At 44.6% G+C, this 13,235-nt stretch overlaps 1 protein-coding gene across 1 annotated transcript in view; it reads right to left on the reverse strand.

The window, feature by feature from the left end:
• ATP13A1 (ATPase 13A1) overlaps positions 1–13,235 on the reverse strand; it is a 547,512-nt gene that overhangs the window by 459,455 nt on the left and 74,822 nt on the right. The window contains exons 7-9 of the mRNA XM_069604021.1: positions 2,857–2,963; positions 2,500–2,629; positions 753–808 (exon numbers count right to left, since the gene is read on the reverse strand). Of these exons, the coding sequence (XP_069460122.1) occupies positions 753–808; positions 2,500–2,629; positions 2,857–2,963 (293 nt within the window). The remainder of the gene's footprint in view (positions 1–752; positions 809–2,499; positions 2,630–2,856; positions 2,964–13,235) is intronic.

A 13,235-nucleotide genomic window follows, 5' to 3' on the forward strand; every position in this document is an offset into this window, starting at 1 on the left:
CACTCCACACTAGCTCCTGTTTCACCATGATGCTACATGTATATCTGATATGTTATGCATGCCTGTAACTAAGTCTCTTGTACCTACCTCTGGAAAAGGGCTGCGATGCCCACAGGCTGTCTGTGCGCTATACAAAGTAAAAAATTAAAACCCACCATGAAATTTGCTTTCGACTCTTCTAGAAATCATCCCCACCTCCATAACAGATCCCATAAAATGGTATGGGACAATTCTAAACCATAGAACTCAAGTGACATACTTATACTAGAAAGTAGAGGCATCTAATACATTGGCCACCTCACACATTACAAGGTGCACAGATGTGAAGACTTCCTTTAGGCAGAAAAGGGTAGTTAAATGTTGAGGCTTAAAAAGTATTAGTTTGATCAAAATTCAACATAATTTGGCATTTAAGTGGGAGTGACAAAAATAAAAATTAGTTCTAGAAAGAGAAACAATTTGATAACCTCCTTCCCCAATAAAGCTAAAAACCTTAAGTAAAAACTTGAATAGACATGTCACTGAGTAGCATTATATATAATTTTCTGGATCACACCTCTATTTACCAAAATCTAAGTCAAAAGGAAAAGGTCCATGGAAATGTACCTTTTCTCTCGAACACCCCCCATAGCAGTCAACCCAGCTCCTCAAACATATTTAGTGAGGTCTGCATACAATTCAACTCATTAGCAGCACAGAATCATGCAAATTAAAGAAAGCTTTTAAAATTCAGCATTTTTGATTTTCTGTACCTGAGAGGTATTGAAACCAGTTCTCAAAACATAGGCCACACATCCATTGTCAACAGCTGGGGAGGAACAAAAACAGGAGAACACAAGGCTCAGAATAAATCAATACAGAACAGTTCACTTTCCTATTGGGTTGACTTGATGTACCAATTGAATTAAATGTTCAATTTCTATTAATAACAGAGGGTCATGCTAAGCAGGGAGACTCCAGCTATATATCCAAGGATGGGGACACTAGTAGTCATCCCAGAAGTCCTGATTTCTTAGCCCCGTCGCTGCCTACGCCTGTAAATTCCAGTGTGGAAAAAGGGGAGAAACCTGCTCTGAAGCCCCCTTCACAGTCTTCTATGGGGTCATTGAGGAGATGTATGGAGTAATTTATCAATACTGAACACAGCGGCATCCAATTAAAGTAAGGAGGATCGAACTTCATCAATGTAGTAATTTTCATGATTTCGGTACATGGTTTGAATTACTGGATAAAACTGCGTCACAATTGTTCCCTGTCAAGACATTCAACTTGTGCCACATAGATCTGGTGTTTGATTTGGATGCACATGTATTACAATCCTATTCTGAGAAAATATATAATTTTAGCCAAACATACTCCAATGTTGATATGGCAAACCAGAGCTGCCAAGTGTAGTACAAGTGTAGTAATCTGGCACGTATAATCAATCATTCCCAGACAGTCGACTTGACCAAGCATATTCGGACTGAGCTGGATGCTTTGAATATGGCTAAACAATTGAAGGTTGTATATTCAAAGCAGCAGCACTCCCAAGTTATGGCTACAGCTATGCTCGCTGAAGTGCAAGTACAATCATTAACATCTGTGTTGCCTGCTGTAGTGGAGGATCCAATGTTGGCATCATCCTGTCGTGATCGATATCACATTAAAATTAAACCTATTTCTACCACGAGTCTACGAACTGGAAAAATTCAGATGCCTCCAACTGCTGGTAAGTTCCTTGGAGAAACTGTTTGGGCCAAAGAAATATTATGGCACCAGTAGGGTTTGAAGTCAAGGAGGCCCTTAGAAACAAGGTCAAGGCCTGGCTTCGACAGAGGACTGTACCAGGGATCGTAAATGGTTCGGATATCGAGGTCCTACAGAAGATTACAATCGATCACTGGTGCACACAGGATAATGGGGACTTCATACCTGGTTGCAGTCGTAGTTACCTTCCACTCGCTTTAGCTAACTGTAATAACTTTATTAATACATCATCTGATTTGAAACTTGTAGTGGATCTTGTGTAAATACCATAGCATGGTGTCTTTAGTAAGAAGATTGTTCTGTATTGGTGAAGGAGGATAATCTTTTGTATTAGGTAGACTCTAGCGCCATTTTTTTCCCTTGTTTTGGTCTTAGTTTATTTGATTAGATTATTGTTTTGCTTATTTTGATGAATGCATTATGCAATTCTCTCTTTTGCATGAACTGCTATATAGTTAGGGCCTACTGGAGTCACCTTTAACCCAATACATTTTTATGCATTTTTGTTATTCACAATTGTGTTTATTGTTGTATTGGTTTATTTTTGATAGCGCGCTGATGTCTACGGTCTAGTTGGGCGCTATATAAAAAATAAACAATTTGCAAAGTGTTCTTCCTTTCTCATACACAACGAAATAAGGAGGCAAACATAACCTGCATACATTTAACAGTTGTTTAAAGATCGAAACACAGCATAGACTATGTAAAATTCAGATAATTTATGTTGGCATGCATTGAGTAAAAACATACGTTTCAGTCCAGAGGTTGCTTTCTGTGGTGGAGTGTGCTGCACCACTTTGGTCCCACCAAATATCAAATGAAGCCTGGAGTCCGCTTGCATGTCCAGCACATGGTTAGAGTCTGCATCTTCAATGGGTTCCTAACACAGAATGTCAAAAGCATTTACTTTCATTAAGTGAAAGCGTGAGGAAGCACATGGCCATAAGACTACCAAGGGAAAACGGTGTTTGTTGTGTGTGGAAAATGTACCCAACAGGCAAATGTAATTCATGGCCAGTTTAGACGGCAAGCTGGAAAGAGATGTCAGATATTAAATCAGATTATATTGGTGCAAATTCTCAAATTCATGCAATTTGACCTCCATACCTTCATTTGAGGGACTGATTCGCCAGTTAACATGGCTTCATCCACGATACACCTTCCTCGAAGCAACAGCACATCGCAAGGAACCAAATTTTCATGTGGTGACCGACCTGCAAGCCAAGCAGATAAAAATGAAAAACAAGTGACCAGTAAGCCTATTTACTGTACTCTATAGTAACCCTAGTACACAACGCTCTTTAAAGACCAATCACGCCAAGAGTCTTCAGTTTCACATTTTCAAAGCATAAGGCTTTACCAATGTAGGGCTGCCAGTCCAAACCACTGTGCCATTAGAAGAGACTAAGTAGTCTATACTTGATCACAAATCTGAAATTTCTTGAGAAAAGGAGTCTAGTAATCCATTCTCTATTGCAAACACACACACCATTGTGCTGTAAATTTCGCAATGTACAAGCACTGAATTGAACTCGCTGGATGTAGGTATTGAACAGGGAATGGCTTTGGCTGACGTTTGTAGTCATGTGCATGTCCCAACAAGGCCTTCACTGGGTCTATGCCCATGCTACAGAGGCTGGTAAACTGAACACCTATAGGACTTTAAAAATGGACATCATAATTTGATCCCAATCACAAATGTCAAAAAAAAGAAAAAAATGCAACTACTACTCAAAATAAATGAAAATCATAATTTTCTGTAATGTTTAAAACAAAACTAATCTGACTGCAACATTTTTGTGGTATTCCTGTGTGAACCTACATGGCATTTGACATTAATTTGGTACTGCAAAGTAGCGTAATGGCGACAAACAGGACAGAAATAAAACACTATTAGCATGCCTTACAATTTGCACTCGCTGCTAGTCAATCATTAATGCTAATTGACTCTTTGCAAGTAAGAGATGGAGTACTGTGTATGTGGAGAACTGAGGGTACAAGTGACATTTTATGCCTAGCTAGTAGCTTACAACCAGAAATGTTTGTAAGCTACTACCTCTACTGTTAGGTTAGAAATTGCTTTTCAAATCTTTCTTTGGGCTAACTGGAGTTGTGTAGTACCCTGAATGAACGTGCAAAGACGGACAGTGTGGGAGATGTCAAAACTGAGCTGGTAAATGAAATCCTGTGAGTTAGAATGTTGCAGGAGTTTAATTTGCTCCTGTAGCATGCCCAGGATAGATGGTCCGGTGGGTGCTCACTCTTTCCTAATGCATTTCATGAAGTGCATCCTTCATGAAGTACTTCACAACACTAGCAATTAATTAAATACCAGATGCAAGAGTCAGGCACTGCTGGGGTGGGGGTGCAGCGCTGTTGAGCACCCAACGCCCCCAGGACAATGACCATTCTCTAGTCCATGGTAGACTGAGGCAGGGCAGGTACCAAAGCATAGTAAAAAGACTAGTGTGTGCTCTTGTTAGACAGACCTACCGCCACCAAAGTGGATGACCTCTTGACTTTTTCCATTGCTTACATTCTTGTACTTTTGTGCTTTTAAAAATAGTATTTTAGGCGACCTTATTACTGGCAACATGTTCACACTTCGCATTGCTTGTATTGAATGACTACATTTTTTTAAACTGCTTTTTCCCCACAGGGACATTTTCACATAGAACGAGCTGAAGGCAATGTTCACATGCACCATAGGCATCAGAGAAAAGAAGCTGCCTCTTTAAGGACAAACCTCAACTTCACTATTGTCAGACTGAATTTCTAAACCCTGGCCTGGTTGACAGTTTAGGAGGCCAACCTAGTTATAGTGAATAGGAACAACTCTGGGAGCGGTAGCCAAACCAATCATGGAAGCACAGAGAGTGGTCAAGGCTAAGCCTCAGGAGCGAGTGTGGCGAGAGGTCCACAATGAGCCCAACATAGTGAGCAATCAAGGATTACACTTAGACAGGTAAGTACAGAAATACTCTATTTATGACCAAATAACACTATCAAAATGATCAATAGCAGGTAGTAATATCACACAATACTAAACAGTAAAATACATATATACAATCACAGTGAGCTAGTGTAAAACATTCAGTTCTCCCCCTTACCCCTCCCAATACCTGAAAGGGAAGGCAAGTCAATATTTATTACATCTAGTCCACGGGAATATCAGCCTTAACTATTGAAGCCAATCCCCAAGTTGTATGGGGCCTTTTACCCAAGGGTTCAAAGTTTCCAATAGTTTTAAAGAGTGGGAAAAGAGTAGGAAGAGGGTCCTGTGGATATGAGGGAGGTTCCAAGAGTCAGAAGATGATATTTTCTAGTGAATAAGACTGCTCCCAGCTTTTGGAGGGCTTTCGGCAACATGTTTTGACAAAGCCAAACAGTTGTAAAAGTTTCAAAAATCATTTAAACATTTCAAGGGTGGAGATAAGGGGGGGCAGGTAAGTATTGCTACAACTTACCAACTGTACTCGTTTTTTCTACAGACTTGGCAGGTTGTTGCAGGGTCACCTGAGGGTGGCTTTCCAGCCATTGGTTCCGGTTGAAGAAGCCCAGTAGCTGCCGGTGCAGGCAGAGGTCCAGTCGGGTACAGGAGCTTGGTGCAACTTCTTTTCTAACAATGCAGCTGGCACCAGTGCAGGACTCTTCATGGCGGTCGACCAGATGCAAGAACACCGGTTTTAGGGACCGTCATCTTTGCACGGCGGCAGCAGGAGACACAGATGTTGCGGTCAAAGCCGGCCCTCTATCTTGGGCCCCATTGATGCTAGGACTCTGTCGTTTCGCGGGAAGGACTCTTGCAGGACAAGCAGACAACCCCTCAATTCCAGAGCCGAAACACAGAAGAACTCTTTTACAGCGATAGCCCAAACTAGATCTGGTCAGTCCTATGGATGGTCCAGGGACACTTACAAAAGGATCAAACTTGTTGAGTTACCAGAAGAGCCAAGAATCCTTGTTGCCACCACTGCTATGGGCCGAAACACTGATGAAGGTTTTTTTTGTTTTTTTTTTTAAGATCACTAGTCAGACAGGGCTCCCTTGGGACTTAAGCAAAGGCAGGCCTTTGCAGGATGTTCAGGGTCGGCATGGCTAGGGTCGGCATGGCTATGCAGGATACTTGGCTCCTTGCAGGATCTCTGGGGAATGGCTGCAGGACTCTTCTTATGCAAAAACTCAGATGAGCACAGAAGATCTGCCCCTCACTCACACCCCAGCAGTGATCCAATCAGGGACCATTGTCGGTGAAACTCATGCATACACTCCAGACATACAGAAACCATTTTCTGTATTGGAACCAGCCAGTCCTACCCACCTCCTGGCTTAGAACACACATGCCCTGCACTTGCCCGTAACAACCAAGGCTTTCCCGGGGAAGTGCATGACCAAAAAAGGAATTTCCTGACCTCGTAAGCCAGGAAGAAGGGCAACAAACAAAATGGTCAAAGGAACAAGCGAAAACCCTGTGGCACAGCCATGTTAGGACACTAGTCACAGTTAGCAGACAAATGCTGTAAAGCTAAAATACCCAAAATCTGTAAATGCCCACTCACTAAAGCAGAGTGAGCCTTTACAGATGTTACGGTCACTGCGGTGGGCCCCAAATACATTAGCTCCAGTCTCACTTATTAGACAATCGTGACTATGCCTCTGTCAGTTCCAATTTGTTCTGAACCATCAAATCTCCCAAACTTGGTGGGTCCACTAACTCCAGTGACAGTTGTGCGCTACGGAGCCTGGAATCTGGTAAAACCAAGGGGAGAATTGCCTCAGCAAAGTTCTCCCCTCTTCTTGTGAAATTAGTTGAGGGGACACTAGGCCACCCTCAATGAAAGCTTGAGAAGGGCTACTCTGGCAGACGACCGAGAGGGATACAGATTTTTCCATCTACCTTTCTGTAACCAAGAGCAGGGCTTCAATTTCATCCATCCAGACAAAAATCCTTCCTACTGTTCAGGAGAAACTTTATGGAAGCCCTTCTGGGTCTACCAAGGCCCACTGAAGAGTTTGCCTCACTGAGTTGTACAACCTGGCAAGGCCCAGACCTTGAACTCATGGTCAGGGATTTTGGGAAGAAGCTGGACATAAGGGCTCACTGCCTTCTCTGGGGTTCCTTAAGGGCTCCAATTGGACTTCGGAGAGCTCTCAAAAGACTCATTGAGACTGCTAGACTGTGGGGTACAATTGAGTGACCCATCACAGGTTACCTCATCTTCCTTCCACTGGGTCTGGATATTAGTGAACCCTTCAGAGGAACTACTTCTGGGAAATAGTTTATAAACACATTTGAAAAAAATATCATCCAAGTACTTGTAATACAGTATCTCCTTCCAGAGCTCACATTTTGCATACAAGTCTTTCCCGTTCCCCCTCACCCTCTCCCCAACCCAAACTGACAACACAGCTATCACCTTCTGAAAGTTCCTGACATTGTTTCTGATTGATACAGGAGATCTTCTCCGTCCTTTCCTCGGGTCGTAGCCCCAACTATTTAGTGTCTATTCTCGGTAACCCCGATTTATCAGGGTTTGTCGTCGGGTGAGGTGAAGAGAGCACGCACTAGGGAATTCCAGGTCGTTATATCAACCAAGCTTTCCCTTCTACACAATTGGAGTGCCTCAAACCAAACCACTGCTTCGCCATAGACAGTCTCTCTAGATCCTCCCACCATCTATGTGTGGACCCCCTCCCTTGTCTTCCACGCCATTGCAATTCTTCCATTTGGTAGTACCCGGGCCAGATCCATCGTCCTGTTCGCCGGCTGCTCTGACACATAATATACCAATCCTAGTACCTTGTTCTCTTCCCCCTGGTTTGGGAAGTATGGCCATTTGTTTTTTAGTACGTGTATTATTCAGAAGTGTGTCATGAACTGGCCCTCGTGTATCCCAAAAGTTTCACTCAATTCCTGGAATGTTAGGATCCCATCCGAGGAATAGAGATCTATCGTTACTACCACCTTATCGTCCCAGTAGAGTACTCTGTGCTAGATGTTCCTCATTGTATCCATATACGGCTGCCAGGGAGGGGATCGGAGGGGAGTAGGATTCTTTGGGTTTTAGAATCGCTTTGGTTCTGGCCCATATCTGCATGCTTAACTGCAGGAGACCCGGGGGGGAAGAGGGGTCTTTGATACTCTTCCTTGTAAGCTACACCACCTATTTTAGGAAGAACAGGATAATACCTGGGCTCATCAGGTTATGTGTGCCTGTTTGTACGTCAACCTAGCCTCCCTGCCACATGTTGAAGCTGTCCTGCCAAGTAAGAGAGTTCAAAGTGCGTGGGGCGCAGCCCCATCCTCTGTAAATTCCCTACATAAGACATTTAGGGCTATCCGTCTGCTGCCTCTCCATATGAAGCTACCGGTTGCCAGTCATTTGGTCGAAAACAATTGGTCGACTGGACAACTGGTCGAATCAATTTGGTCGAAAACCAAATAGTCGATTTTTTTTATTATTTTCACCACTTTTTTGGTTTTTTTGGGGGGGTTCCCCCCCCCACCCCCTTTTTTTTCTACACGAAAACCCACAAAACACATATATAAACAAAAAAAAAAGAATTCGACAATTTGGTTTTCGACCAAATGACGTCGACCAAATTGCAGTCGACCAGTTTGTAGTCGACCAAATGACTGGACAGCAAGCTACCTATTATTGAGGTTAGGCCCTTAAAAAAGGCTCTGGGTATGAGGTATGCGATATTTACAAAATGGTACAGCCGTTGGGCTTTAAAAGTGCTATTCTGCCAATCACTGAGAGGGGCAACAGTCTCCAAATTTTAATGGAGGCATTCAAACCAGATTTCCCCCTCAGTGTGTTATGTTGGTATGTGTCTTTTGAGTCACAGTGAATATCCACCCCTAGGTACCTAGACAAGGTATGTGTCTTCCATTGTAGTCCCAGGCACAGGAGTTGTCCCTCTTCTACCCCCACCAATCCTGCTCGTGGGAATAGGCAGGATTTTGTCTTACTAATCGAGATCCCTGACACAGCCGCAAAAATTCTCCTGCACCTCCAGGTACGACTTGAGGTTTTCCTCAGGGTGTATTATGTATAGCAACCTATCAATCGAATATAGGGATATCACATGGTGTACCCCATCTACACAAAGTCCTGTGTCTTTGAATCCTTCCTCATGTATATTGCTAGGGGTTCCAGTGCTAGGATATACAGCAAGGGGTATACGGGACAGCCCTGTTTCGTGCCTCTGTGGATTGGGAACTGCTACGATATATATCTGCCAGTGCGTACTCTCGCGGTCAGGTTAGAGAGAGCATCCGTATCCACCTCATGAAGTTGTCCCCCATGCCAAAGCTCAGGGATGCAAACAGCCCCTCCCATTTGACTGAGTCAACCGCTTTGATGGTATCTAGTGCCACCACTGCGCAGCCATCTAACCATTTGTTTGTTCCGTCTATTACTGCGTGTAATCGTCTCAGGTTTTCGGTTGTTGCTCTGCCTGGGACGTAGCCCATTTGATCCGGGTGTATTAATGTTGTGAACTCTATCTTTCGGCTAACGCTGCTGTAAGAATTTTGGTGTCTTGATTAATATCGGCCTTTAGAATTTGCAAGCTTTCCCGTCCTTGCCAGGCTTCAGGATCGGGAGTATGATGGAGCCCTTCATGCTTTCGGGCAACTTCCCGTTCTTATAGACCACCTCTAGGGTCAAGAGAAATTTCGGGGCCAAATTCGCTATAAAACTCAGCTGGGAGGCCATCTCAAATATTTCTCTCTTTGGTGACTCCCGGGTCTCCCGGGTCTTCATACAGATTCCTGTAAAAGGACCGAGAGATCTCAGTGATTTCTTTTTACAACCTCCAACTTTCCCCACATTCGTATGTTATTTCGACAATCTCTTCACAAGTTCCTGTGCTTCTAGTTAACCAGGCCAGTAGTCTACCTGGCTTATCTCCTTGCCCATGCAATTTTTCGGAATACTTTGCATAGTTATATCTTTCCCAGTGCTCAAGGCAGTCCTGTCTGAGTTCAAGGAGTATCTCCTCTAATTCCGCAGTCTTGGTCCCCGATCCCCCGATCCCTCTATCCTCTTAATCTGGGCATCAGTATCAGCTAGTTGTCATTTTAAATCTTTCCGGACCCCTCCTGCCTTGGCTATGGCTGCACCCCTTACCACCTTAAAGGATTCCCATACGGTCCGCATTCCTTCAACACTATCCGTATTGAGGCTGAAATATTCATCAATCTGCCAGCTTAGTTCTTCCCTAAAGGGGCTGCCTCTTAGGATTTCTACTCTTAATTTCCACATGGGTATCGGCGGGGTGGTTTCTAAGGATCCAAATAACTACTAGGGGAGAGTGATCTGAGAGAGTTCTATCTTCGTAGGAAGCACTAAAAAAGTCCCCCAAATGGTTTATCCCAGTGAGAATGTAATCTATACTCTTATGTATTTTATGCACACTTGAATAAAATGAGAATCGTCTTTTCAGTCCATGTGCCCATCCCCAGATCTCATGTAGTTCCAAGTCCTCCATCAGTGTTCTCAGGACCCTGGTAGAGGGGGATGGGGATATGACCCAGTCATTTGATCTGTCAAGTTCCAGGTCCAATGTGCAATTGAAGTCTCCTCCCCAGATCCATGTCATAGCTCTAAAGGGACGGGACCAGCTTGGCACATGGGAGCGAAAGAAGGCTGCTGCCGCCCTGATTCCATGGCAAAGTATTATTCAGGCAAGCGTCCTTCCTGTCTAGGAACCTGTGCACCTGTACCATTCTTCCCTCATTATCTTTTCAAACTCCATCTGTTGGAAGGGCACCGTGGGGGCCACCCAAATCAGGACTCTGCTCGCATAGTTAGAACATGCCGACCCAAACTCTTTCTCTCCCCATTTTCTCAGTACCTGGGACGGTTTTGCAGTGTGAAGTGCGTCTCCTGCAGCAGGGCAATCCGGATCTGTTTGCGACGTAGGTATGTAGCCACCCTTAACCTCTTAATTTAGTCCCCACGACATTCCAGGAGGAATTTTTAAGTGTCTGTGCCATCCGGCTTCTCTCTTCACCCTTCCCCTCCACTTTCCGGAACTAACTAAAGGGCTTCCATTTTTTTCCCATTGCGCTTTCAACTCATGGGTTTTTGCCATGTTTCCACCTGACTAAGTAATAAAGCCCTGTTGTAACCTGAGCAAACTATCCCCAACATATACTAACATTCCGCCCAATGTAAAATGATTCATGACGGATCTCTTCTCCAGATCATCCACTGTATGCCTTGCCGCCGTTTTCATCAGGGGCGGGTCCATCACCAAGGGTGTTGCTGCCCGTCTAGGCATAGATGGGCGAGTTATACGTCTTAGTGAGCTGCCCTCCGGGGTGGGTTCCACTGGAGCCAGCTGTGGAGGCATGTGATGATGTACGATATGATATGGCATTTATAACGCACCTATACACAAGGGCTTCAAGGCGCGAAGCTCCGCCACACGAGTGTGTAGGGTAGTTAAGATTTCCAGGGACAAATCCCTGGAACTGGATGTTGCTTCTCTAGATGGGCCGGCACCCTCCAATGATTTCACCAGCCGAAAATGCTCCCTCAAGGGTTGACCCTTTGGGTAGTTGTCCTCTAGGTCCGATACAGCCTTCCTGCAATAATTCTTGCAAATCAGAACTGTAAATCACACTGACTGGTACCACCCCTCTCTTATCCAACTCGCCTTGCTGAGCAAGAGATGAGATTGGGGGACTTTGACCGCGTAATTGCGGTTAGCGCGGTACTCGTAGGTCTAGGAGGAAGGTCTGTTTGCGTTTACGAATTCATTGACGCAGATGCCGGCGACAAAGGCGCGGTTGCGGTCATATCTATCGGTGTAGTCAATGTAGCCGGCGACTGGGTTGTTGTAGGCACTCTCACAGTCGATGTGGTAGGCGTTGACGAGGGTCTCACCGTGGACGTAGTGGTAACTGGAGGTCTCCGCTCCAACTAGCTCACCGATGACGAGTGTTTTGAAGAAGACCTTGCTCCTTCACTGCACGGTTCTCTGCTGGTCTTATGCTTCGATGAAGACAACGATTTCCCAGATGATAGTACACTCGCAGGCAAGCTTGCTGCCGACGGCAAAGGTGAGCGGCCACACTCTGGACCGGGACCCACGGTATCGGCGACCCTTGTTGGATGCGCCGGATGACGCTTTGCCTTTTAATGGGTGTCCTGTGAGGGAGTCTCCTCAGCGGATCTGGACCGCTTACCAGAGGGAGAATGTTCCAGAGGACGACTGGATCTGGAAGAAGCCTGCAAACTCCCAGGGGCCGTGCCGTTCTCCTTCAGCCAAGCCTCCAGTCTGCAGTAATGGTCCCTCTTCATTTTGGCAGGGAACCCCCGACAGATTTCGCAGCCATCCTCGTCGTGATCGGGATGTAGACAAAGGCACCTCAAGTGTTTGTCTTCCACATACATGTCAGCTATTGGTGTCGGGCAAACCAAGCTCTTCTCGGCTAGAAGCAGGAGCTAATTATTAACTCCCAAGAAGTGACCACAACTGTCATCTTCACTGGTTTGGTGGACGACTTTGCCGCTTTCTGATCCCTGTCCAACCTTTGTCCGAATCTCTTATGGTGTGCTACACTAATTTCTCCAACTGGATGGTTGCTGCCACCGTTCCTCCTAGGACCTGTAAACAATTCTTACCTACTGTGGCACCATAACCGCAAGTGAACTATTGAATTTGTTCCTTCTTAATCCCGAATAGTACAGTTGACATCTACTTAACTGTAAATCAATGGTAATAGGAAGTTTGGTCGATCTTAGATTTTTCATGCTGACTATTTCAGTTACTTCAACATTAGAGGGAAGGGTGTGTGAAGGATCGTTGTTGAGGGAGTTTTTCTAAAGTCCTACTACTCAGAAACCTTGGTAGAGTGGCAGAGCAGTCAGGCTCATTTTAAGAGGAAAATGTGAGCTGTAGGCAAGTTAACCCAGTCAGTAATGCACGTCAAAGTAACACTTACACAGAATGTATATTAAAATAATTATATTTACACAAGAGTCACTGATATTTAGCACAATAAACCAACACACATAGGTATACTTTTCACTACTTTCAAAGGGTCACTTCTTAGTTGGTAGTTGCTGAATGCATACAATTGTTACAGGAGTTTGACAGTTCTATCTAGAATAATGCACACCCACAAAGTAATGCAGTAATTTTATTTAGTCTGCATACACATATAAGATAGAGATTTTTTAGAACAGTTGGCTAGTGTTATCCTAGTAGAGATTCAGGTTCTAGAGGCAGTTCCGCGGCACAGCAAGTCTTTCAAAGTGAAAAACGCAACGCTAACTAAAAGGGAGTTCATATCGGCTTAAAGTCTTGCAAAGCAGTAGACATCAAAGGTTCCAGTGGATACTTTCTAGTCTCGAGGAAAGAAGATGCAAGAAGGCTTCATCAATGTGGGAGACCTTGTTAAAGGACTTGCTAAAGGGATACAAGCAGCAGCTTGAGTCGGAGGTAAGAGGGGGTTGCCCCAGACA

The sequence above is a fragment of the Ambystoma mexicanum genome, chromosome 3q (assembly GCF_040938575.1).
Source record: "Ambystoma mexicanum isolate Mex_15411 chromosome 3q, UKY_AmexF1_1, whole genome shotgun sequence".
Classification (NCBI taxonomy): Eukaryota; Metazoa; Chordata; class Amphibia; order Caudata; family Ambystomatidae; genus Ambystoma; species Ambystoma mexicanum.